Source organism: Nesoenas mayeri, assembly GCF_963082525.1.
Source record: "Nesoenas mayeri genome assembly, chromosome: 5".
In the NCBI taxonomy this organism is placed as follows: Eukaryota; Metazoa; Chordata; class Aves; order Columbiformes; family Columbidae; genus Nesoenas; species Nesoenas mayeri.
The window spans coordinates 36,201,592-36,223,390 of NC_137548.1; the positions used below are offsets into that span (position 1 = coordinate 36,201,592).

General features: G+C 38.9%; 1 protein-coding gene across 4 annotated transcripts in view; it reads left to right on the plus strand.

Moving 5' to 3' along the window:
- Positions 1–21,799, plus strand: part of ZFYVE26 (zinc finger FYVE-type containing 26) — a 52,295-nt gene that overhangs the window by 18,001 nt on the left and 12,495 nt on the right. The window contains exons 14-33 of one of the 4 annotated variants that reach the window (XM_080345791.1): positions 369–520; positions 1,841–2,039; positions 2,365–2,628; positions 2,800–2,919; positions 3,235–3,399; positions 4,377–4,604; positions 5,993–6,098; positions 6,878–7,617; positions 8,189–8,385; positions 9,219–9,323; positions 9,920–10,042; positions 10,786–10,962; positions 12,485–12,731; positions 13,831–13,865; positions 15,763–15,920; positions 16,855–17,016; positions 18,411–18,439; positions 20,395–20,516; positions 20,608–20,828; positions 21,453–21,600. In XM_080345791.1, the coding sequence (XP_080201917.1) occupies positions 369–520; positions 1,841–2,039; positions 2,365–2,628; positions 2,800–2,919; positions 3,235–3,399; positions 4,377–4,604; positions 5,993–6,098; positions 6,878–7,617; positions 8,189–8,385; positions 9,219–9,323; positions 9,920–10,042; positions 10,786–10,962; positions 12,485–12,731; positions 13,831–13,865; positions 15,763–15,920; positions 16,855–17,016; positions 18,411–18,439; positions 20,395–20,516; positions 20,608–20,828; positions 21,453–21,600 (3,698 nt within the window). Of the gene's footprint in view, positions 1–368; positions 521–1,840; positions 2,040–2,364; positions 2,629–2,799; positions 2,920–3,234; positions 3,400–4,376; positions 4,605–5,992; positions 6,099–6,877; positions 7,618–8,188; positions 8,386–9,218; positions 9,324–9,919; positions 10,043–10,785; positions 10,963–12,484; positions 12,732–13,830; positions 13,930–15,762; positions 15,921–16,846; positions 17,017–18,410; positions 18,440–20,394; positions 20,517–20,607; positions 20,829–21,452; positions 21,601–21,799 lie in introns of all 4 variants that reach the window. The other 3 variants (XM_080345792.1, XM_080345790.1, XM_080345793.1) reach the window with 3 other exon arrangements.

A 21,799-nucleotide genomic window follows, 5' to 3' on the forward strand; every position in this document is an offset into this window, starting at 1 on the left:
ATAGACTGATAGTCATGTAACTTAAAACATGCTTAGGCATGCTAAATTGATGTAATAGTTCCAATACTTAAGGCTTCTCCCTTTACCCATGTTGAACCAGTGCCTTGACATTGCGTCTGCTTTAGGTAGCCACTAAGCAATATTACATTTGAATGAGATCCAAACTGAAAGTTCTGACCGCACAGTGAAATATTATGAGAATTCTTCACAAGATGTTTATGTTGACCTCTTGACCCTAAAATTTCCTTGCAATTCTTCTCCTATATTTTTGTGTTAAATATGTGATGTACTGGTTTCTGATAGCTGGCTGTTCTCTGGTGAAATGTGTTTTCTGTATTAATATCCTAATTAATTCTGTTTTTTTGCAGAGGGAAGTACCAGTAATGTGTCTGGCTCAGGTGATTTCGCAAGCAGGGTGAGACCACATCAGCAAAACCCCCTCATTCCCATGATGCTTTCCCCACCTGAATCGCTCTTAGTTTCTTGTGTTTTGAGAGGAAACTTCATAGAAGCCCATCAGGTAAAAGAGTTACATGTGTTCTGTGCAATTAAAAATCTAATTTGGTAGCTGTGATAGCTGATGAAATTTCTGCTTCTACATCAGCAAGCATAGGGCTAGAGCATCTGCATTCCAAATGAAAGGGTCACTTCAGAAGTAGAAGCAAGTGAAAGGAGCAAAGATATTCCAAACCTGTTTTTTTTTCTTTTCCTTTGTTATATAACAATGTTTTCTCTGAACCTGGTTTCTCAAAGCATGAAAATGTTTGAGAGCTGGCCAAGTTTAGTGTTTTGGGTGAATGAAAAACACAAAGAGCTCATGTGAAGCATGAGCTTCTTTGGCAGGAGGAGGCAGCTTCTGAACTGCTTAGTTTAGTCAGTGAATCAAAACCATGACACTTGGCCACTTGTAAGCTTATCAGGAACGTGCAAAGGTATTCCTTACCCAAAGCAGATCCAGAGTGGTGATTACATTTATTTGAAGGAGTTATGTTTTGAGGCTAAATTCAGCTGCTAAAAACAGGCAGAAAGACTTGAAATCGATAGTCTGCACATCTGTATTTCTTTGCTTCCTCACAGCTGCACGTACCTTTCTTTATGTGGCTTTGGGGCTGATGCTCTGAAAAACCATCTTGAGGTACATCAGGGACTGAAACTTCTGCAAAAAGCTGTGACCTGGCTGAGTTTCAGATGGCGAAATGGGAGCACTTAATATAATCTAAACATTGCATTAGCAGCAGATTTCCATTCAACTCATTAGTTCTTTTTGACGTCAAGCACACCACTTCATCTTTTCCCTACTTATGGGGCCAAAAGAAGCATTTCAGTTTGCTTTTTTACTTTGAATTTCAGTATCACTGAGGGTAAAGAATTCAAGCTTGGTTTGTGTTCTGTTGTTGCTTTGATAATAGGAACTTGCATAGCTGTGCTTTTACCTACTCTGTGTTTAAATTTATTACTCAGCAAGGAATACCTTCTAGCATTTGTTTAAAATAGTTTACTTTGGAGGCCCAACTTGATTGATTTATCTTGTTACATAGTGTATTGAAATCATAAGTCATTCTGAAAGGTGTGGTTTATGAAAATTAGCCTTGCAGCAAATAAGCACTAAGCTTTATAAAAATAGTTGAAAATGTCTCTAAGGTCCTATTCTTTCAGGCACTTAAAACTCTCTGCATAAAAAACCCCACCGTTTCAGCCTGCTGTGTCTGTGGGGATGTTTTTCAGTTAAAGTATCTGTTTTATTTTATTCACTAATCTCCTCCCAAAACCTCCAAAACTGTTTGACTGTTAAACTTCTTTTGACGTGCTCTGTAATTACTTCTACTGTTATTTTTGAAAGGTGGCTTTGATGTTTAATCTGAATACCTCACCTTGCTATGGTGAATTGGTTTTCATGGAGCGCTACCAAGAGGCTGTAAGAGAAATGGCAGGAGTGGAGCACAACATTGAGAATCAAGCATCAGATGGCACTGGAGGCATCAGGAAATCTGTCAGTGGCCGTTCGACACTCCAAGCTATTGGGAATGCAGCAGCGGCTGGTAAGGACTGGGTTTTTTTTAGTTCTTCTCATAAAAGGTGAGGGAGAAGTTGAAAACAGGAGAAGGCAATTTGAATACTGTCATAACAAGTGCAACGAGTGTTCAGAAGAGTAAGTGCTTGTTCTTTGACTTAAAAGGAGACTAAGAATGCTGACAGTTGCTGTTGATGCCCAGTTAAGTTTTATCTATTCTGCAGTAATTGGTCCATGAAGCAGGTCACCTCATGAATTATTTTCCTAAAGGATTAGGGAATAATTACGTGTGACAGCATCTAAGATAAATATGCTGTTTAATCAGTGATTGTGTGTTTTGCTGACACTTGTAGGTATGGTATTTTATTCCATCTCGGATGTTACTGATAAGTTGCTTGCAACTTCTGGAAGTCTTGCCCCTACTCTCCAAGACAACTTCTGGATCAGCAACATCCAGCTGGAGCATACTGGTCCTCTGCGAGAAGTCCTGGAGGACCTCAGTCCTTCAGCAATGGTGACATTTGACTTGGCTTGTACTCAGTGCCGTCTTTGGAAGACATGCAAACAGCTCTTGGAAACAGCAGAAAGAAGACTGTACAACAGCCTTGAATCTCGGGGTAGGCTTTTGATTTTTGTGTTTATCAATATGGGCCTGGGAGCAGAAAATGGCTCTCTCTGCTGTGTTGTTTGTGCTAACACTTGCATCTTAATTAAACCTCATTCCTTACTTTCATGGTAATTTCTCCTTTTTCCATTCCTAACTTTTATTTTATCAATGACTTTTCTAGGCCACCGACCTGACTTTGTTTTACTGCACTCTGAAGGTGTAAAGGGTTTCCCAGCAGTTCTCCAGCAAATAAGTAAAATTCTCAACTATTCCTGCACATCACAAGGGCAATCCAAGCCAGGTAGGATGTTTTGCTGATAAGATTTTCAATTGAAATGTGTTTAAATCAAGCTCTTGCCTTGTGTCGCAATGGAAATTTTAACTTTCAATTCTTTAGCTTAGTATTTAAAACAAAAAACCAAAACCAAACAAACAACCCCACCCACCTAAAAAAAAAAAAAAAGGGAGGGGGACCCAGGTTCAACTCTGGATAAACTGAAACAACCTGCATTTGGCAAACTAGTTGTATTTGGAAAACTTTGGTTCTCTGGTCCTTTTTCTGTGCAAAATATTTCTGCCTTTATTATAGTCACTGTTTCTTTCTCTTCATTTGTAGAGATCTCAGATGAGAAAATAGGGAGTCATTTTCGATGCAGTATTGTAGACCTTCTGCAAGCTTGCTACCCTGCCTTGACTGAAGAAAGTATTACTAATGAAATTGTTTTATCACAAAATCTGGATCAAATCCTAAAAGCACTGACACACGTTGAACGTTCTGTGGGTGAGTTATTTTTGTGATCTTGAAGACTGACAAATGGATTTCAGTTTTTGGTGTGTCCAGACAAATATAAATCTAGTAGTAATGTTCTTTGACATATGAATAAATATATACTTTTTAAAATCATAAATGCAAAGAGTAAAATTTATCTGTAATTCTTATATTCTGAGCATTTGTTTTCAGAGCTGAAATTGTGAACTTAACAGAGAAGAGAGGAAAAAATATCGATGAGTACAACTGACCTTATTTGTCCTGTTTTTCTTCAGTCCTAACAATGAATTCTTTAAGTGTATTTTAACCTGACAACTTGTAGATAATTAGATGTATCCTTACTGTTGTGGGGTTTTGAGGTAAACTTATAAAACTATTGTAACATAATAATATCTTCCCATTTTCATAAGGCTATCATAGAATGTCTCATCCTTTTCTGAAAAAGTCTTCCACAGTTGCCTTTTCTCAGACCTCTCTTTGTTATATAGCACTGGGGTGTTTTCTTATGTTTTGTTTGGTCTTTTTACCTCCTCCATTCAGCAGATTTCTAAATGGCATGTAGATGTTTGTAAAATATTTAGAGATATTTGTATGTTTAATGAGCAAATATTTAGGAGAGCTTTAAGGGCTAAATGTTATGAAGCACAAGGACTGATCAACACTTGTGTTTTAGAATAAGCTTATGTGTTAATGACACAACTAGATACATTTTAGACCTGCTCTAATATATTTCTAACTTATCAGATGTGTGGTTACCAGTTTAGATGAACCATTGATTTATTTTGCTGTGAAAATTTCTCTTGCTTTCAATAAAATTGTAATGCCCAGACTGAGATTTGTAATTACAGAGAGGAAACTAGGCTAAAGCATTTCTCTCTTTTTCTCCCTCTCTTTTTTTTTAAAATTTCCTTTCTTTTCCCCCTCCCTCTTCCTTTTTAGCGTTTAATACTTAGTTGAATCTTGGATGTATGTCTGTTCTCTTAAACCAGACTCTAAAGGGAGCCTGCTTGTCACCTTGGTGGAGCAGGCCTCTCTCAAACCTGCGGAGCTGGAGAAGCACCTGGTTTGGAATCAAACACGACTCCTGCTGAGAACTCTTGACCAACATGCCCAAACCATGCCAGAGAGCAACACGCAGACAAACTTTGTGAAGGCCTTCTTTGACTACATCGCTGCACTGGCTGCTGTTGTGTTACGAAGCCTGAATGCAGAACTGGGTAAGGGGTTTCTGCTGCCAAGTGTGAGCCGAGGTGTAGATACCCACTCTGTGTAGTCTAGCCTGATTCTGAGAAGTAATTGTGCAACAATGGTTCCTTGCCAAACATGCCTACTACCTGTGCATAGCCAGATCTTTTGATTTCAACTGCTTTTAAAATTTGATTTCTTAACACCTAAGCCACCCACAGCTAAGATAAAAATAACTAATGGCACTAGGAAAATGAGAACAGAAATGTTAACTGCTGACCCAGATTCTGCACTTTATTTACACAAAACAATCTCTGACCTTCAAACGTTCTGATCACTGTCCTGTAAGGCAAGATTGATTTTTGCATCCAGTGGATCAGCATGCTGCACACTTTTCTGCTCCCTTAGAGGCAATCAGTGCCCTGCTGCTCTGCAAAGATAAGTAGAGACTGTGTAGAAGGCTGTGCAGAGGTAACCAGGAAAAATTTTTTCATCAAGTCAGCAGATGATGGTGAAAAGAAATGCACCATCAGCACATAAAGCTACCAGAAGAACAGAACAATTCACTGTGCTAGGAGAAAAAGCACTTGTCTGGTTTTTAATGTTGACACTAATTGAGCTGCACTGATGTAAAATACCACAGTACTGGTTTCAGATAATTCCTTCCCAAGAGGATAGGAAAAAAGGGCAAAGCTTTGCTTTCAGACATGCTGGTTCAGCTCAGGTCACTACCAACCATAACTTCTGTATGGACATGCTTCAGTCCTCATTGACTAACTGCCAAAGCCAAAAGAATGCACAGTATTTAATGGCTGAGCGAGTTTGGGGAAACGTTATTGTACTGGAAGATGAAAGGAGAAGGTAAACTTATCTGTTCAGAGTTACTCAACATAACTCAGTAGTGGACACAAAGGCTTTTCAGCAATACTGGCAAGGGATTCACTGGTTTTGTAAAAGTAGCTGTATATCTGTGAACTCCCTCTGCTTTTGCCAACTTTGACTTGAACAGAGCATGGGCTCACTAATTTACATCCAGAGACTCCTCAGAAACCAATACTGCACATTTTTAGTCTCTCACCACAAATACACATTTTGCTGGAAGTTTGAAGTAGTAGAGTTGCTAAACTGTTTGAACCTAGGTCTCGCTTAGAGGCTAAAGACTCCCCACTCCACTTGTTTTGGTAGTAGGTCCAGTAAAACATGAGCCAGTGGTGACAAGTTTGAGAAGCATATCATAATCAGAAATGCCCTGCAATTTAGTCTGGATTTGATCACACTAATGTGAATGTGGACCTCTGAATTTAGTCGAAGAAGTTTCAGACTCAAGCTCTTAAAATTTGTGTTCATAAAATTAGACTTGGATGGTGTATTTAGCTAATGTGTCTGTATTATAAAATGTGTTCTGATTTTTTTTTTTAAGATGTATCTGCAGAAGTGAAAGTGGCGAACCCTTTCATACTGTTACAGCAGAGTCCATCTCAGCTGCTCTCCCAGCTTGTGTTTGAGAGACAGGTTCATCCTGACAGGTTGGTGCTTTTCAGATTATAGACTTCTCTAGGTTATTTTGGTGTTGGTGACTTTGGACCTCAGTTAGGATTAAGTGATTTTCTGGCTACTTAGCACAGGTAGCACAGCCTGCTGTGTCCCACCAGCCGATCACTTAATGCTGCAGGGAGGAGCTTAGTCAGTGGTTTCTTTGGCAACCTGAGGATTTTTTTTATAGGAAAATCTGTGGCACTATATTTTTAACAATTACTGTATGTTGTGAAGAGAGAGTGCATTCATGTGGATTTTTTTAACTGAATGTGTGACAGTTCAGAGCAGTGGACTTGCAGCTTTGAAAGGTATTACTAATAAAATAGACCAGTAGAGCTTCTTAAGAATACAGCTGGGCATGGCTCTTGCCCTGGTCAGTAGGTAAACTGAATAATCTAAGGTACTTCCATCACAAGTTACTAAATTAGGCTGGCATGGAGAGTATCTGATTTGACAAAGTAGTTCTTAAAAAGATGAGCATTAGTGGTGAACCGTTTTAGTACATCACGTTTAGGTAAAAGTCAATGTTTGAGGACAAAGTTCCTTTTCTTTAAAGAAACGGCAGCATTAGCTCTGAGTTATCCGTGTCATGCTGTATACACCTTTCATACTGGGTAAACACAGGATATGTACTCTTCCCCTATATGTACCTGTGAAGAATATTAGGAGACTTATGTTCATAAAACATTTGGAAGATTTATGAAAATATGTGATTGTAAAGTACCGTTTATATATACTGGGTAAGCTGGTTCTGTTTTCAATCCTACAGGCTTTCTTCTCTCTTGGCTAAAGAAGAGTTGAACTTGAATGTGCAGCAAGTTATTGTTAACTGTTGCTGTGAACCCCTGTCTTTATGCAGTGCAAGGCAAAACTTCCAGGCAAAGTCTCTACTGACAAACATCAGCAGCTTAGCACACCAGTGTGCCTGCCACTGCCTGCCAGATGTTGAAATACCTATTCACAATTCTGCGGTGACCTCTGAGAACGTCTCCACTCAGGCTCCATCCTCTGTGAATGACTCAAGCCAGCACACACTCACTGCCTCCTCCCTGGACTTCCTAAAGTCTCAGTCGAAGCTCATGGCCACGGTGGCATGTCTAAGTGCATCCAATATACAGAAAGTTCCCAAATCGAGTCTATCTTGGATGGAATTTCGGGGCAAACGGGAGGTGCCTTTAGGTTTGGAACAGGTTTCCAAGGAGTGTGAGGCATTGTTGAAGGAGTTCCCAATATTGGAGCGATTTCTTCTTGCTATGTTTGAGCCACTTCAGAATCAGCAAGAGGAAGGTTGCAGTTTGGCTACTGTCTTCTCTGGCAAGACATACATATCTCTGGTTCTCCTAGGACTGCATTCCACCACAGCTGTTAAGGTATTAATGGAAGTCTTTGAACAAGCCCTTGCTGCAAAGGATTGGGACAGAGCTCTGAAGGTCTTGGATCTGTACAGTCAGGATGTGGAGGAGCTGGTAAATGTGAAGGATGCTGTGCTGAGCTGTGCAGCTGCTGAAGGTAAGAACAATTAAGTCAGGCTTTTTTCCCTTGATCTTTCTTTTTTCTTTATTTTAATGGAAAATACAGCCTGAGACAGGAGCTGGAAACTAAAGTAGTGGTCCTTGGGCAAATCCAAAGACAGAAACAGATCCCTTCTCTTCCTTCATCCTAAATTTGCTTTCTCTTTTGGTGTAGTTTCTGTTTTGCAAATGTGCAAATCCTGACCAATTTAGTGCAAGAGAACTGGAATGCATCTGCCGTGTTATTTCCATGTGAAGAGCTGAATACATCAGGAGACGTTAATCCTCATCCTGTTAATGCAACATCTCCTACAGCAGTGTCATTGTCATAGAGGGATGATGTATCTTGTAAAAGGAGGTGCCTTTTGGAGTCTAAAGATAATAAGTAGCCCATGCTAACTTCCTGAGAATCTGATGCTTGGGAAGAGTCTTACATAGATTTCTCAGCACTGTGAGGTTTCTTTTCGTGATGTGATCCAGTGAGGATGAAGATTTTTTTTTTTTTTTAATTTTTAATAGTCTGAATTACACAAACTGAACTTCAAACTAGTGGTTTCTTTCCTCCACAGATAAGGACGGTTGGCAATACTTGTTCCCAGTAAAAAATGCAACATTGAGAAGTAGGCTGGCCCTACGCTGTCTTGACAAATGGCCCCTCGATGCCTGTTTGGAAATCCTAGCTTATTGCATTTCTGATTTGGGCATAACTGATGAACTGAAAGCCAGTCTGCAGAGCAGGAAGAACGAACTTCAGGTTTATCAAAAGGTATAAAGTCATTCTTCAAGTAACCAGCAAGACAAAATGGGCAGCAGGGAGCAAATAAAATTGCCCTTTGAAAAAGTTTTAGCCCTTTGTTCTTTTTCAATCGTAATAGCGTTTCAAGTCTTTCCTCTAAAACAGTTAATGTGATTTCAGTGCTGTAGTATCCAATTAACATTCTGCTTCCATCCGTCATAACTTTCCAAAGCTTCTATTAGCATTCAGGACTGCCAGCATGATTAGACCTAAACATTGGTGTGAGGTTGCTTTTTTGCAAAGTATTTGTTTTTCCATTCTATACAAATGCTCGAGCCTCTGGAAGCTTTTTGTGGCAGTTCAATATAAGCTTGAGAGGTGTAGATGTACCTGGGTACAGTGTACAAACTAGTGGTTCAATAAGCATGTTTGTATTGCAGTCAGTTCTTCTGACTTCAGGATAGTGCAGATACCCAAGTTAAGTCAGAGTCACTGACCTGGAGTTCAGCACAGACTGAAACACCAAACAGAGCAAAAAGACGAGTCGTAAATCCCCGTCTGGTGGTGCTTCTGCTGACAGTTAGCTCATTTGTCTCTGTTAGTGCCAGCAATGTCTGCAACATACATGGACTTTTTCATCCATAATTATTGCCATTTAGACTTTTAAAAACCTTCCCTTATAACATGCTTTGTAGACTCATACCTCTGAGAAAATGCCACAGCTTTATTCGAGTCTCCTTTTTGACTTTTTTCTTTGTATGAAGCATCTCTTGATATGATCAGCTCAGCTGCTTTCTTAGACTTAACGGTTGTTGTAGATAAAGCTTTCAAGATTTGTGCTACCCTAATCTTAACTTTTTCAGATTTTGAATATGCAAAATGAACCATTGTGGAATGACTGGCAGGATCTGAAAAAAGCCTGCACTGATGACCCTCAGGCCGTCATGAATATTGTTCTGAAAGCGAAGGTTAGGCATAATCTTGTGTATTTTGGTGAATTAGAATGCATTAAACTTTGAATGGATAAATTTGTTGAAATAGCATCTTAAAACACCAATCAATGGAGATTACTTTGTTAGGAAGGATTGCTTTACTCAGTTCTGTGCTACAGAAACAAATACAGATCTGTATTTAATGTCAAGATTTACGTGTAGTTAATAATCCTTAAATTTAAGTTACAACTCTTACTCTGAGATACAACCTGTTATTTTCTCTTAGAATTTTGAAGATGTTAATAGCATGGCTTTTGGCATAATACGGGCTTGGTTATTATATAAGTACTAATACTGTAGATCTGTTTGGCTTTAAAAGTGTCTCTCTAAAAAGCCAACGTACTGACTGTGAAATGAGAAGGTATTCTGAATGCAGGCTGTGACTCTGACAAAATTGACTATCCCTTGTCAATGTAATTAATTACCTTTTGCATGTGGGAGAGTAGGCAAAGCTACAGAATTTCTTGAGAAGTTGATCAGAATTTTGGGAGAAACAGCTGTATCAGAGAGGGTAGAGTTTATTATTTGTCCTTTTTTTAAAAAAATTTTTACTCTTTTTTTCAATTCTTCAGGATTATGAGTTGTGTGAGGAATGGGGACACTTGTATCCTATCCCAAGAGAAGACTTGATCAATCTGCACCGTGAGCACCTTCTCCACTTATTGGAGACAGGAAACATGGAAAAAGCGTTGCAGGTAATAGTGAGATTCTTTCAGCCTTATGTCTTTAGGTCAGGTAATTTGAGAACTGGTTTCTTTGCCTTCTTCATGTGCATTTTCTTGGCCTTTAGGGTTCCTCCCTTAAGAGATGCTATTTGTTTAAATATGCTTTCAGGAGCTTCTCTCTCCCCTGTTCGCTTAAGTGAAAATCCAGCTTGTCAGTCTGGTTGCTGAACCTAATAGCATAAATGTCACTTATGTGGAAATACAAGGCGCTTTTATTTGAAAAATGATAATGAAGCATTTCTGTGGTACTCAAGCAGAAGAGCCAGAAGTGAAACTAAAACCAGGAATTGGTCAGTTGTGCTTCAGTGCTCAAATTAGTGAAGTGTGACTTCTTCTGGTTTTAATAATTACGGAGCTCTTGCAAATAACAGAGAGTGTAAAATATAGTGCAGGCTTTTTCAGACTACATAGCTTCAAAAATACTCTGGAAGCAAAGTGGAGAGACTTCTGATCAGTATGCCTTCTGTCACATTCCTTGCTTACTTTTTTGCTTATTTTAATTTAAAAAATATTTTTATTAATAAATGGAGCAAATGGGTGATGAGTAGTCTATAAATAGGTTATCTAAATCATGCTTATATATGTAAGACACCTATGCAAGTTAATTTGCTTCCTTGACCATTGTAGGACAATAATGTGTCATGGAGTGCCCATTACAAAGGCTGCTTTTTCAGGAATGTAGTAGGGATTCACTGTGTTTTGGTTTTGTGTAGCTTTTACAAAGAATTGAAGACCCTGGTATTTGCCTTGCCATCAGTGAACAGGCCCTTGACCAGCATCCAAACTTGGCAGCCTCTCACTTCTTAGCTGATTACCTCACAGCTCACTTCTATATGAATCTGACAACAGCACGCCGTAATGAAATCCAGGCACTCTACATGGGATCAAAAGTGAGTAAAACTGCTGTGCTGTGGGATTAGTAGCAATATATAGTTATGTAAGTAATTTTATATTATATATTATATAATATTATATAATATTATATTCTGACTTCAGGATAGTGCAGATACCCAAGTTAAGTCAGAGTCGCTGACCTGGAGTTCAGCACAGACTGAAACACCAGAGCAAAAAGACGAGTCATAAATCCCCGTCTGGTGGTGCTTCTGCTGACAGTTAGCTCATATATATTATATATTATATATTATATATTATATATTATATATTATATATTATATATTATATATTATATATTATATATTATATATAATATATTATATATTATATATTATATATTATATATTATATATTATATATATAAGGCCTGTAGATTTTACCAGAGCATTCTCACCATATCAGGTCTAAGATCCTGAGTCTCAGGATCCAAAGGAAAGTTAGAGGTGGATTAAAACTTCTCTTCTGCATCTTTGGAGTTCCTGTATTGTGAGGTGGTTGTAGCTCCCAATATGAACAGATCAATTTTGTGTTTGAGCTGTAGGAAGTGGAGGAATGCGCAGGCTAAAAGAGGATGTGGGTGGAATAAAATATAATTGTGGTGTTTATCAGGCCAGTTGCTATCTTTGTCCCAAGTGAAAAAGAAAACATCCTCAACTTGCTCTCCGTGTCAGTAACAACAGGTGTCCTACGTATGCCCACCTATGTGGTGGTCTTTGACACTTACATGGCCTATTTCTCCCAGATGCCTTACCAAGTTAGACAGTATCACTCCTCTTTTTGGATGGCCATTGCCTCCACAGAAATCACATAAGTTCTGTGTTCAGCCTGGGAATAGACACATTAACCAGTAGATTACCTTAGTCTAATGCATTGTATGAAAGGATTGGACTAGATGATATTTTGAGGTCCCTTCCAATCCCAAACACACTGTGATACTGTGATAAAATGCAGTGCTTTTGATAATACCTATTTTGTTGCAGGACTACAAATAGCAGCTTGCTCTAGTGTGTGTCACAACAGTATTTTGCTAGGCTTCCTGTTGCCTTACTTGTCCCTTTAGAAGATAGGATTGAATTTAGAAAGTGTCTGTATTAAGTATCCATCTTCAGAAGAACTGCTCATATTTTCTCCTCTCAATATTTCCTCAACTGATGGAAGGATAAGGATTGGGCTAATATTCTTTTTATAAGCTTATTTTAATAAGAGAATGTGCTCTACCCTGCTACAACACATATGTCATAGGGTCACAAAATGCTTTCTGCTCTTTGACTGCCTCTGAAATGAGGTAGTGTTTCATAGAATGGGAAAGTGGAATTTAAGTAATCTCTGCAAATCCACTCAGTAACTCTGTAACAGAAGTAGGAATAGGTCTGAGAAGTCCCACCTCCATTTGTTGGCCTCTACATGTTATTCCATTCTCTCCATAAGCTACTGTGCTAGTTTCTTGTCATTTAATCTCACAGAAACACAGACTTAAAGGTGTATAATTTTAACATACGTTTTTTCCTTTGTGGCTAGGTGCTGCTGACTCTGCCTGAGCTCTCCCGTGTTAACTACTACCACCTCTCCTCCAGGCCACTGCTCATGCTGGAACAGCTCCTCATGAATATGAAAGTGGACTGGGTAGCTGTCGCTGTGCAGACACTGCACCAACTCTTAGCTGTACAGGAAATTGGGTTTACTGTAGAAGACCTTGACAATTTGCTCTCCAAGTATGCAGGAAAAGCACTCAACTTCCCTTTTGCTTTAAAAGAAAAGAGATCAGGTGACTGTCCGTGAGAATGCTGTTTTTTCACTTGGGAATCGTTTCACCAATTGTGCCACGTTTTTAGATGTGTGCTCCAATCTACATGTAGCCTGGAACATGTTCTTAAAGTCTTTGCCTTTCTTGTAAATAAATGTTCTCAAGGATCAACAGGTTCAAAAGTTTCTCAGACTTTCCTCTGCTGCTCCTTTTTGGGGTCTCTGTTCTTGTGTGATATTCTTCAATTTTATTTCATTCCAGTTTAACACAAAGTCACTGACTAAAGTCACTGACAGTTCTAAAACCTGCAGCCAACTGTATCTTCCCCCAAATAGAATGGGAGTTTAATCTTCCATAGTCTTTCCTCCTACCAGAGCCTTGTTCCTTTTTTCATATAAACACTTAAAAACTGGTAGTTCTATTTAACATTCTCAGCACAGTTCTTATTTCTGGTTTACCAATCCCTTCTCATCCATGTTGTTTTTGCTTCTCCTGCATTTGGCTCTCTCAGGGTTTTAGAACTGGAGCAGCAGAGGGTGCTGCAGATCAAGTCCAGTGCTTTTGTTTGGCTGCATTAAAAGCGCATGGTGTGTGTACCTATCTGTATCTATTTATACCTACTATACCTATTCTTGCTTCATGCCAGTTTCCAGATGTTGGCTTCATTTCATGGTTTAAAGATGCAGTTCTTGATAACATAAAAGCCTCAGACTTACCTATATTTTCCTGCCAAAGGATCCACCCATAACTTTGCAAGGATGTTCCTTCCACTGTGATGTGAAGCATTTAATATTTGCTGTGAGCATTTTGTGTAGACTAATTGCTTTCGCATCTGATACTTACTCTCTGCTGTGTTACTTCTGTGCCCATCAGTAGTTCGTTGCTTTGATAAAGATCTGTTTCTCTGTGTTTTAGATAATAGGATTTTATATAGTTTTGCATGAATTGTTGTGGACTAATCTTCATGAAAACCTAGTAATTTGTAGTTACATAGCTAGTCCTGTTTTGTGCTGACATTCTTACATACTCCTGTGAATAGATTCTTCCAATCTTCATAAACACAAGGCAGATATATGGCCAGTATTGTTCTCTGATTTTTATTTTATTCCCTTTTTCCTAGGTTCCCTGGCACGTATCCAAGAAAGTCTCAATCAGGTACTGGATTGTGAAGCACTGTCTAAATCGGGATCATCAGAATTATCTCCTGTCAGCTTTACTGGTAATGTTAAGACGTTGGTGCCATTTTCTTTCAACCTATTCTTATTTGGTTTATACCTTGTGTATGCGTGTCCCATCACTTAATAGTAACTTGAGTTGCATTTAATGCAGGTTAGTAGGTCTCGACTATTGGATGCTTTGGGCCCGATTAAAAGAAAACTTAAAGGGGGACAAATGTATGGCTTTGTTTTGATTTTTGGTAGGTATCTACAAAACGTCTGAAAAATCAGAACAAAACCTTTCCAGACCCTACATAAAAAAACCAAGCCTGAACATACTGCAGGAAACAGGACAGGAAAAAATGATCTCTCTGCCACAGCTAGGTCGCTAGGGGATTGATGGTGCTGCAGGTTAATCCTTCTGTGTCTTATTTCTGTACTCTCTCTCTGGGTATATAGGCAGAGCTTGTCTGGAAGCCCATCACTGTGGTACTTCTCCCTGTCTTCTTATTTTTTACTTTTTTTCTTTTGGACCTTAACTTTGGTTTTACAGTAGGGATCTCATTTGTCTTTTATTTTTTTGGTCATTCTTTTGGTTCTTGAATTTATTTTTTTTCTAGGATCACCGCTGTGACCCAAAGGAAATAACAAACAACCTTGTGTTGTCTGAGAGGCTCCACTCACAGTCCTCAAACAGAAATAAATAGAAACAAAATAATTTAAGTCAAAAAAACTGAAGAATATTTGTGGGTTAAAAACAACCACAAATTCTTCAATAGGCTCCATTCAGCCTCTAATGCAAGAGATGGACCTTACGGAAGATATATTGTGAGTGAGGCACATTCTGTGCTCTCAGGGCATGACTATCAAAAGATATACTCACACCTCAGCAAATGATGGCCCTGCACTAGAACTGTGCAGTGTTACCCAGATCTACACTTTAGGGTGTCCAAACTGTTCTCTGGTTCTGTATCCTGAACTGAAGACTCTCTGTGTTCTGCCTACATGCAGTGACAGCAGCATCTTGGTTTTGGCTGTGTAGCTCTTCAGTTTTTCTTATAATGGTCAGATTAATATCTGTATGTTGTTACAAAACTTGAATGCATTGGCCTCTAATGGTCCTTGGCAATCCGGTATCTACTTGGATAAGAATGAGTTAGCTTTATTGGAATGGAGATTTTTTTTTAAAATTTTTTAATTTAGTATTCATGTACACAGAAGGTAACTTGCAGGGCTGCAATGACATGTTGAACTTTTTAATTAGCCTGTAGTGTAATTGGCTCACATCATATAAACTAAAAGCCTATCTGGTACTGTAAATTTGATTCAATGTGTGTTTCATTGACATGCTCAAAGATCCTGAAGGCCAAAGAATTAATCTGCTGCCTCTTTGAACTGATTTCCACACAGTAGATTGTAAAGGGGACTAGAACAGGGAGGGGTGTGCTGTTACTAGCCATACCACACATTTCCTGAGATAAGAAAGAAAAGTCTCAATCTTCAGGAATGTCAACGCTAGGTATCCTTAAGATTATGCTTTATGGTATACCAGAGTATTTTTTTTTTCTTCCTCTAAATTTGTGCTTATGATACACGAACAGATGTTGACTAGTTGTCTTGTACATCTCTAATTGTTATGATAAAGGTCTATTAATAATTATGTACTCTTGCTTACCATTACTGAAGTACTATAAGATTACAGTCTTACAATTTTAGCTTGAAGTATATATATATATATATGTATTCCTTACACAATGTTATTCTACCATACCTCGTTGAAAGATAATCGTAGTTGTCTTGTGAGCCAGACAGTCTGTAGTGTTTTCTGGTATTCAAGACTCCATTGGACAGCTGAAATTCCATTCTATGTTTTTATTGGCCTGGTTCTTCTTAAGGTGTCAACATATCTGCAAGTCCCAGAGACAGAAGTCTGCAGCAGAATTTGTTTCCTCAGCAATTTGTGCCTCCTGAGAAGCCACCACCAAAGCAGCAATGGATACCTGATGACACTGAAACGCTATGTATGGTTTGCAAAACTGAACGCTTTACTATGGTAAGGAGGAAAAACGAAGTACAGACGTTCCTAGAACTGTGACCTTAATATGAACACTTGCTCAGTCGGTTTCGTAAGAGACACTAGCTACTTTAGCAAGTTTGTCTGCATCAGTGTAGGCTTGACAAGATTGCCAGTCCTTTGACATTTAACCATTAGTTTCTATTTAGTGTAGTTAAGGAGACTGGCAACAGCTCCTTGCAGAGTCCTGTGAAGTGATAGAACCTAAAGAGGAAATCTGGTCATCAGAGAGGAGACAACTATGAGATCTCAAAAATATGTAATAATAGCAGTATTAATATTTCAAAAGGCTGTCTACTTGACTGCACTGGCAAGAAATAACATGAGCATCATGTAGTTCAGATTACCAATACAGAAAACATGATTTTTGCTGTTAGTTACACTTCTCTGAAACCTGTTGTTTCGTAGAGTACTTGAGCAACTGCATTGGTGCTTTAAGGGAGAAGATTAATTTTGAGTTTTGCAGGTGTGCTGGCAGTCTATCTTCTGTTGCTTAGAAACTGTAGTGGTTTTTTGAAGTATCTGTTGCTTTTGAATTTGCAGATCATTAAGATGGTGTCAGAAAGACAGTCTAACAGCTTCTCACTTTTCCAAGAGATGATCTAATTAGCTCTGTGATCAAAATGGGAGACAATTTAAATAGTGGAAAGGCCAAGGCTGCAGCAACCATGGTTTATCTACCTGCCTCTTGGTTTTGTTTTGTTTGGTTTTGTTTTTCTTTACCATGCCCTATCCCGAAGGGAACGATGACAGTGAGAATCAATCATTGTATAGTTCTGCAAAGCCTTATCATGCACAGATTTCCTCTCTTCAAATGGAGCAAGTTCAGTCATGAGTAGAGGCAGATATAGGAGGCGATTTTAGTAAATTCTTTCTGTTGCTCATCTGTGACCTCTTTTGCTTAGTTTAACAGGCGCCATCACTGCAGGCGCTGTGGCAGGCTGGTGTGCAGCTCTTGCTCCACCAAGAAAATGGCAGTAGAAGCTTGCAGAGAAAATCTGTCTCGGGTATGTGATCAGTGCTATAGCTACTACAACAGAGACCATGTGCCTGGCTTGGTACAAGACAGAAGCACGTAAGTCCTTCCATTGTAGTTCTTCTCAGTTTCATGTACACAGCAGAGTACATGGATGAAATGAGAAAGAAATAAGCTTTTGGGTTTGTCTGGATAATAAAATCGGCTTTTTTTGCTTCAGCTGTTGGAATTTTCAGGTTTAATAGATGTGGGGATGTTCATTATGCCTCAGTTTACTTCTCATATTAGAAACAAAACTGGAGAGCGAGGCAACAAAGTCTTGTAGTCTTTAAGCATCAATTGATCATCAAACTTAAGAATTGACTGCTTTGATGCAAAATGTAATCAGCACAAACCACTACAGTGTGACAGAGTTTCTTGCAGTTTACTCTGCTCCTAGGTTAACGTCACATGTTGACTGGCTCTGCTGAACATATCAGTGTTCTAATGTTATTCCATAATCCCTTGATTACAACTTCCTGAACACTTGGGGATTTAAAAGCAAATTCATGATTAGATAGGTTTTGAAATTGGCCTGATAAAAGGGACAGCTGCCATGACAGATTTTCATGATGTCATTGCTTTAAGCTGAGAATTGGACTGAAATTTGTTATGTGTATGTTAGGCAAGCAGGTGAAAAGTGCAGCTGAAAAGAGTGGGTTTTGCTCTCCGTGACCCTGTCGAGCCTGCTGATAGCAGTGTCAGCTGTGGCAGTATCAACAGGCTCGACAGGGTCACGGAGAGCAAAGCTCACTCTCTTCAGCTGCACTTGCAGCTGCATTTCCTGTTTTCCTAGCAAGCCTGTAGATAGCACTATCTGCTGTGGCAGGGAAAAAGGAATACTGTGCAGATCTGAAAAGGAACCTCTGCAAAAACAAGCAGTCACCTCTAGCTGAACCAGTTTGCGTCAGAAGAGTTGCCAGATTAGGCCAGCAGAACCTAGCAGTGAGCTTGAATGACACTTGTCACATTTTAATTGCTTAAGTGTCTGGTGGGGTTTTTTTGTTGATTTTGATGATGTCGGTTTTGTTTGTTTGGTTTGGTTTTTTTTATACTTGCCCTATTTGTGTGTCAAAACCAAATGAATCTTAATTACAGAGACCTGGATACCTAAAACTTGTTTTTAGCTCTGATGTATTCTGATACTGGGCAGTTCTTGTTCTCAGCATCTGCTTTTGTATGATGTGTGCAACAATACTACTCCTAGAGAAAGTTATAAGAACTAATTATGTAGCGTAGTTGAAATACAACAATGCAGAGGCAAGGTCTTAGATTTCCAGACAGTTTTTGTGTAGGGCCAGGGCAACGGGTGAGAGAGAGAAGGGAGGGGAGATGTTAGATTTTTACAAGACGGTGTTCTGAAAAGGTTAGCCATATTGATCTCTCTTTTAAAACAATGTTTTCCCTGCTCTACTTGCATAGGCATGATGTTTCTTTCTGTCATTTTATTACAGCAGAAAAGAAGTTCAGGACCAAGTGGAAGGTAAGGAATGGGGTAATGTTCAACTTTGATTTTTATTTATATATATATATTTTTAAAGTGCCTGATTAGCAGCAGAGTTAGAGATAGGAACCTGATACATCTGGTTGAAGTGGAATGATGATCAAAACTTCGGTTACAAAATATCATGGATAGTTTTTGCATGTGCAGGCTGAAATTGAACATTCCAGACTTCGGTGAATGGAAGCTGAGATTTAGGAGAGATGTCTGAGCCAATATTGAATGTACTGGATGGAGATTAAAGGAAGGAACTGAAAAATAACACTTGGAGAATGCACTTTGCACAGTGAGAGGCTGTGGTATGATTAGGAATTAATTAGCCCGCTGCAGAGCTGCGCTGAGTGTAGTGATCCTCTTTTTTCAAACCATGATAGTAAAACTCTGAGTAGCACTGCAGTGTGCTGGGCTGTTTGATACCCTGTGCTGGGGGGGTAGCACAGGATGAGGCCCCTCTCATGGGTCTCATTGTGTCTTGAGTTCCCTGTCTTTTTCTGGTTGTGTTACTAGTAATTTCGGTGCCTCAATTTACACATCTAATATCATAACACTTCAGGAATAATAACAAGATTTAGTTGATGGGTTTTTTTCTCTGCCATTTTTCCTCAGAAGGCATTTACTGTTTGTTGCTTAGTTTGGCGATTCTGCAAAATTTTCCTACACTGATGTGGAATTCCAGCAGACCAAAACATAGTTATTTGAAGTGTTTATAGCAGTAATGTGAAACATGGTGCAAAATTTGCCCTTCTGTTTTTGTTTTTTGTTTGCTTTACTGCTACATTTGTTCCAAGACTGAAACAGCTGAAAGGCAGTTTCTGAGCTGCTGCTTCTGATTAGATCTTTCACTTTGCCTGCTACACACCACTGAGCACATAAGATTCATTCAGCAGGAGTGAATAAGAACAGTATAGAAATCCTCAGATTTAAGAGGGAAAGTGTTTTATTCTGCTTTACTAACTTATCTGGTGAGACTGTGAAGAAGGCTTATCAAATGTCTTCAAGCCTGGTTTATTGTAATTATTCCAGTTCCCAGTTCAATTTAGAAATAGTGTTTTTCTTTTTTTTTTTTTTTATTCACCCGACAGTTTTAGTTTTACTCAATAATCTTAACAGTCCTTCAGTGAAATGTAGAACAGTGAATTTTGAGACTTTTTTTTTTTAAGTTTTTCTAGGGAGAAGAGGAAGTTGATCAGGGGAAAGAGTAGAAAATTAGCATTATTCTCAGTCTTTTAGCATTGTGAGATTGGCCATTGTTTTTATGCCAGCAACCACAATCGCAAACTTAAACATCAGAGGAATCCGGAGGAAAGAAAGACTTTTCACAGAAATGAAATTTCTTTAATAATTTGATCAAAACTCCAATTTTCTGCAGTATTATTTTATATGAAAACTTAACGTAGAGAGTTAACTCATTTTCTGTTTTGTCTTGAAGCTGCTGGGCTGTATGTTCCGATAGCTTGTATTCTAAAAACAAGACGAACACAGGCAGTTCAGTCAGTTTACCCTTTCTTTTACAACTGGCTCTTCAGTTACCTTTTTAGCTGTAACCCACAGGTCTTGTATTTCCACATGCCTCTTGCCCAGAAATATTTAATAATTTGCCTGAGGGAAGGCTAAAGTGGGGACATTGCTGTACTTGGTGTCCAGTAGGGTAAGAGTTGGATAATCATTTGAAGACGTGTTACTGGAGCCAGTTTTTGGTGACAGCTTGTTGGTAGCAGTGAGAGCAAGTTTAAGTCCAATTTAGCAGCCTGCTGAGGAATGGAAATCCTTCTGTAATCTGTGTGCTGGATGTGTGATACTGTCAGGAAATGGCACAATGAGAGGATTACAGATGACACTTCTATGAGAGCATAGGAATCCTCTGCATTATGTGTCCTTAGACGGCTTTGTTGCTGCTTGTATAATTATTCTGCCTGCTGTTTTCTTTTTGGCTGCAGAATCTTCTAATAATGAGTATTCCACAGTGGTGCGAATGCCCAAGGCAACGGAGCTTGAATGGATTTTTTCCCTGAATGAAGAGGAGAATGAAATTGTACGCAGTGAATTTTATTATGAACAGGTGAGGCCTGGGGAAATATACTCCAATATAACTAGTTCCCTGGAGAACTATCTCAATACCCATGTTTGTCTGTTTTTCCTCAAATTGTCAGGCTCCTAGCTCTTCCTTGTGTATTGCCATCCTCAGCCTGCACAGCGATAGCATCGCGTGTGGCCACCAGCTGATAGAACACTGCTGTAAGTTGTCCCAAGGGCTCACTAATCCTGAGGTGGATGCTGGTCTCCTTATGGACATCATGAAACAATTGCTCTTCAGTGCCAAAATGATGTTTGTAAAAGCTGGAAGGAGCCAGGATCTAGCTCTCTGTGACAGGTGATTTATCACATGTTCACTAGGATGTATTGAGGTTTTGTGGAGACCATCAACCTTTTTGACTGGGAAGTGGAGGGAGGGAAGCTTGTTTTGTGATTGTACTGTGGACATTTTAAACAAGAAGAGAAGTTCATAATGTAAGAGTTCAAATAGTAAAATTTCAAATAAAATGACTAATAATTGCTGAGAAAATTTTCAGAGTAGGGAGAAATAATTCACAAAGACTGGGGTAAATATTTTACTTATGATATTTTGTATCTGCTTTCAGTATGTATTTCACTATAGGTGTTCAAACCTGCACTTTAAGAAAGTGCCATTTTACACTTTCCTCAAGTTTTGTCCTACAGAGCTTGATGTAGCAGATGTAATATATAAATTTCACATGTATTATTTTGATTTGGTAACATATAGCTGGTGTCTGCAGTCAGTGGCTGCCAGCATTCCACTGAATGTGGAAAACAAAACAAAACAATAAAAAATAGTCCGAATAGGATAGCATGATGGATAGAGAAACTAGGTGATTAGGGATGACTGTTCTAAGAGTTGTCTTCCAAATAAGGTTCTTTAAGTGTACAATAGTAGTGGAAGTGTATGTATTTGTTTAACCTCTTTGTTTTCCCCTAGCTACATCAGCAAAGTGGATGTGTTGAATATTTTGGTTGCTGCTGCCTACCGTCCAATACCATCTTTGGATCAGATTCTTCTTCCTGCAGCAGTAACAAGATTAAGAAATCGGCTTCTAGAAGCAGAGTACTATCAACTAGCCATAGAGGTAATGACAGTGAAGGGATGTCAGTGCTAGTAATGCTTCTGTAGTTGTTTTTTTTAAGGGAAACATAGGGGCCTTGTTTCCTGGTGCAATTAAAATTGGGATGGACTAACTGCAAGAAATTCATTTAAATGGAGGAACCTTGCATGTGGTAGAAAGACTGAGACATCCTTTGTGGCAGGACTTATTTGGAAGCCTGTAT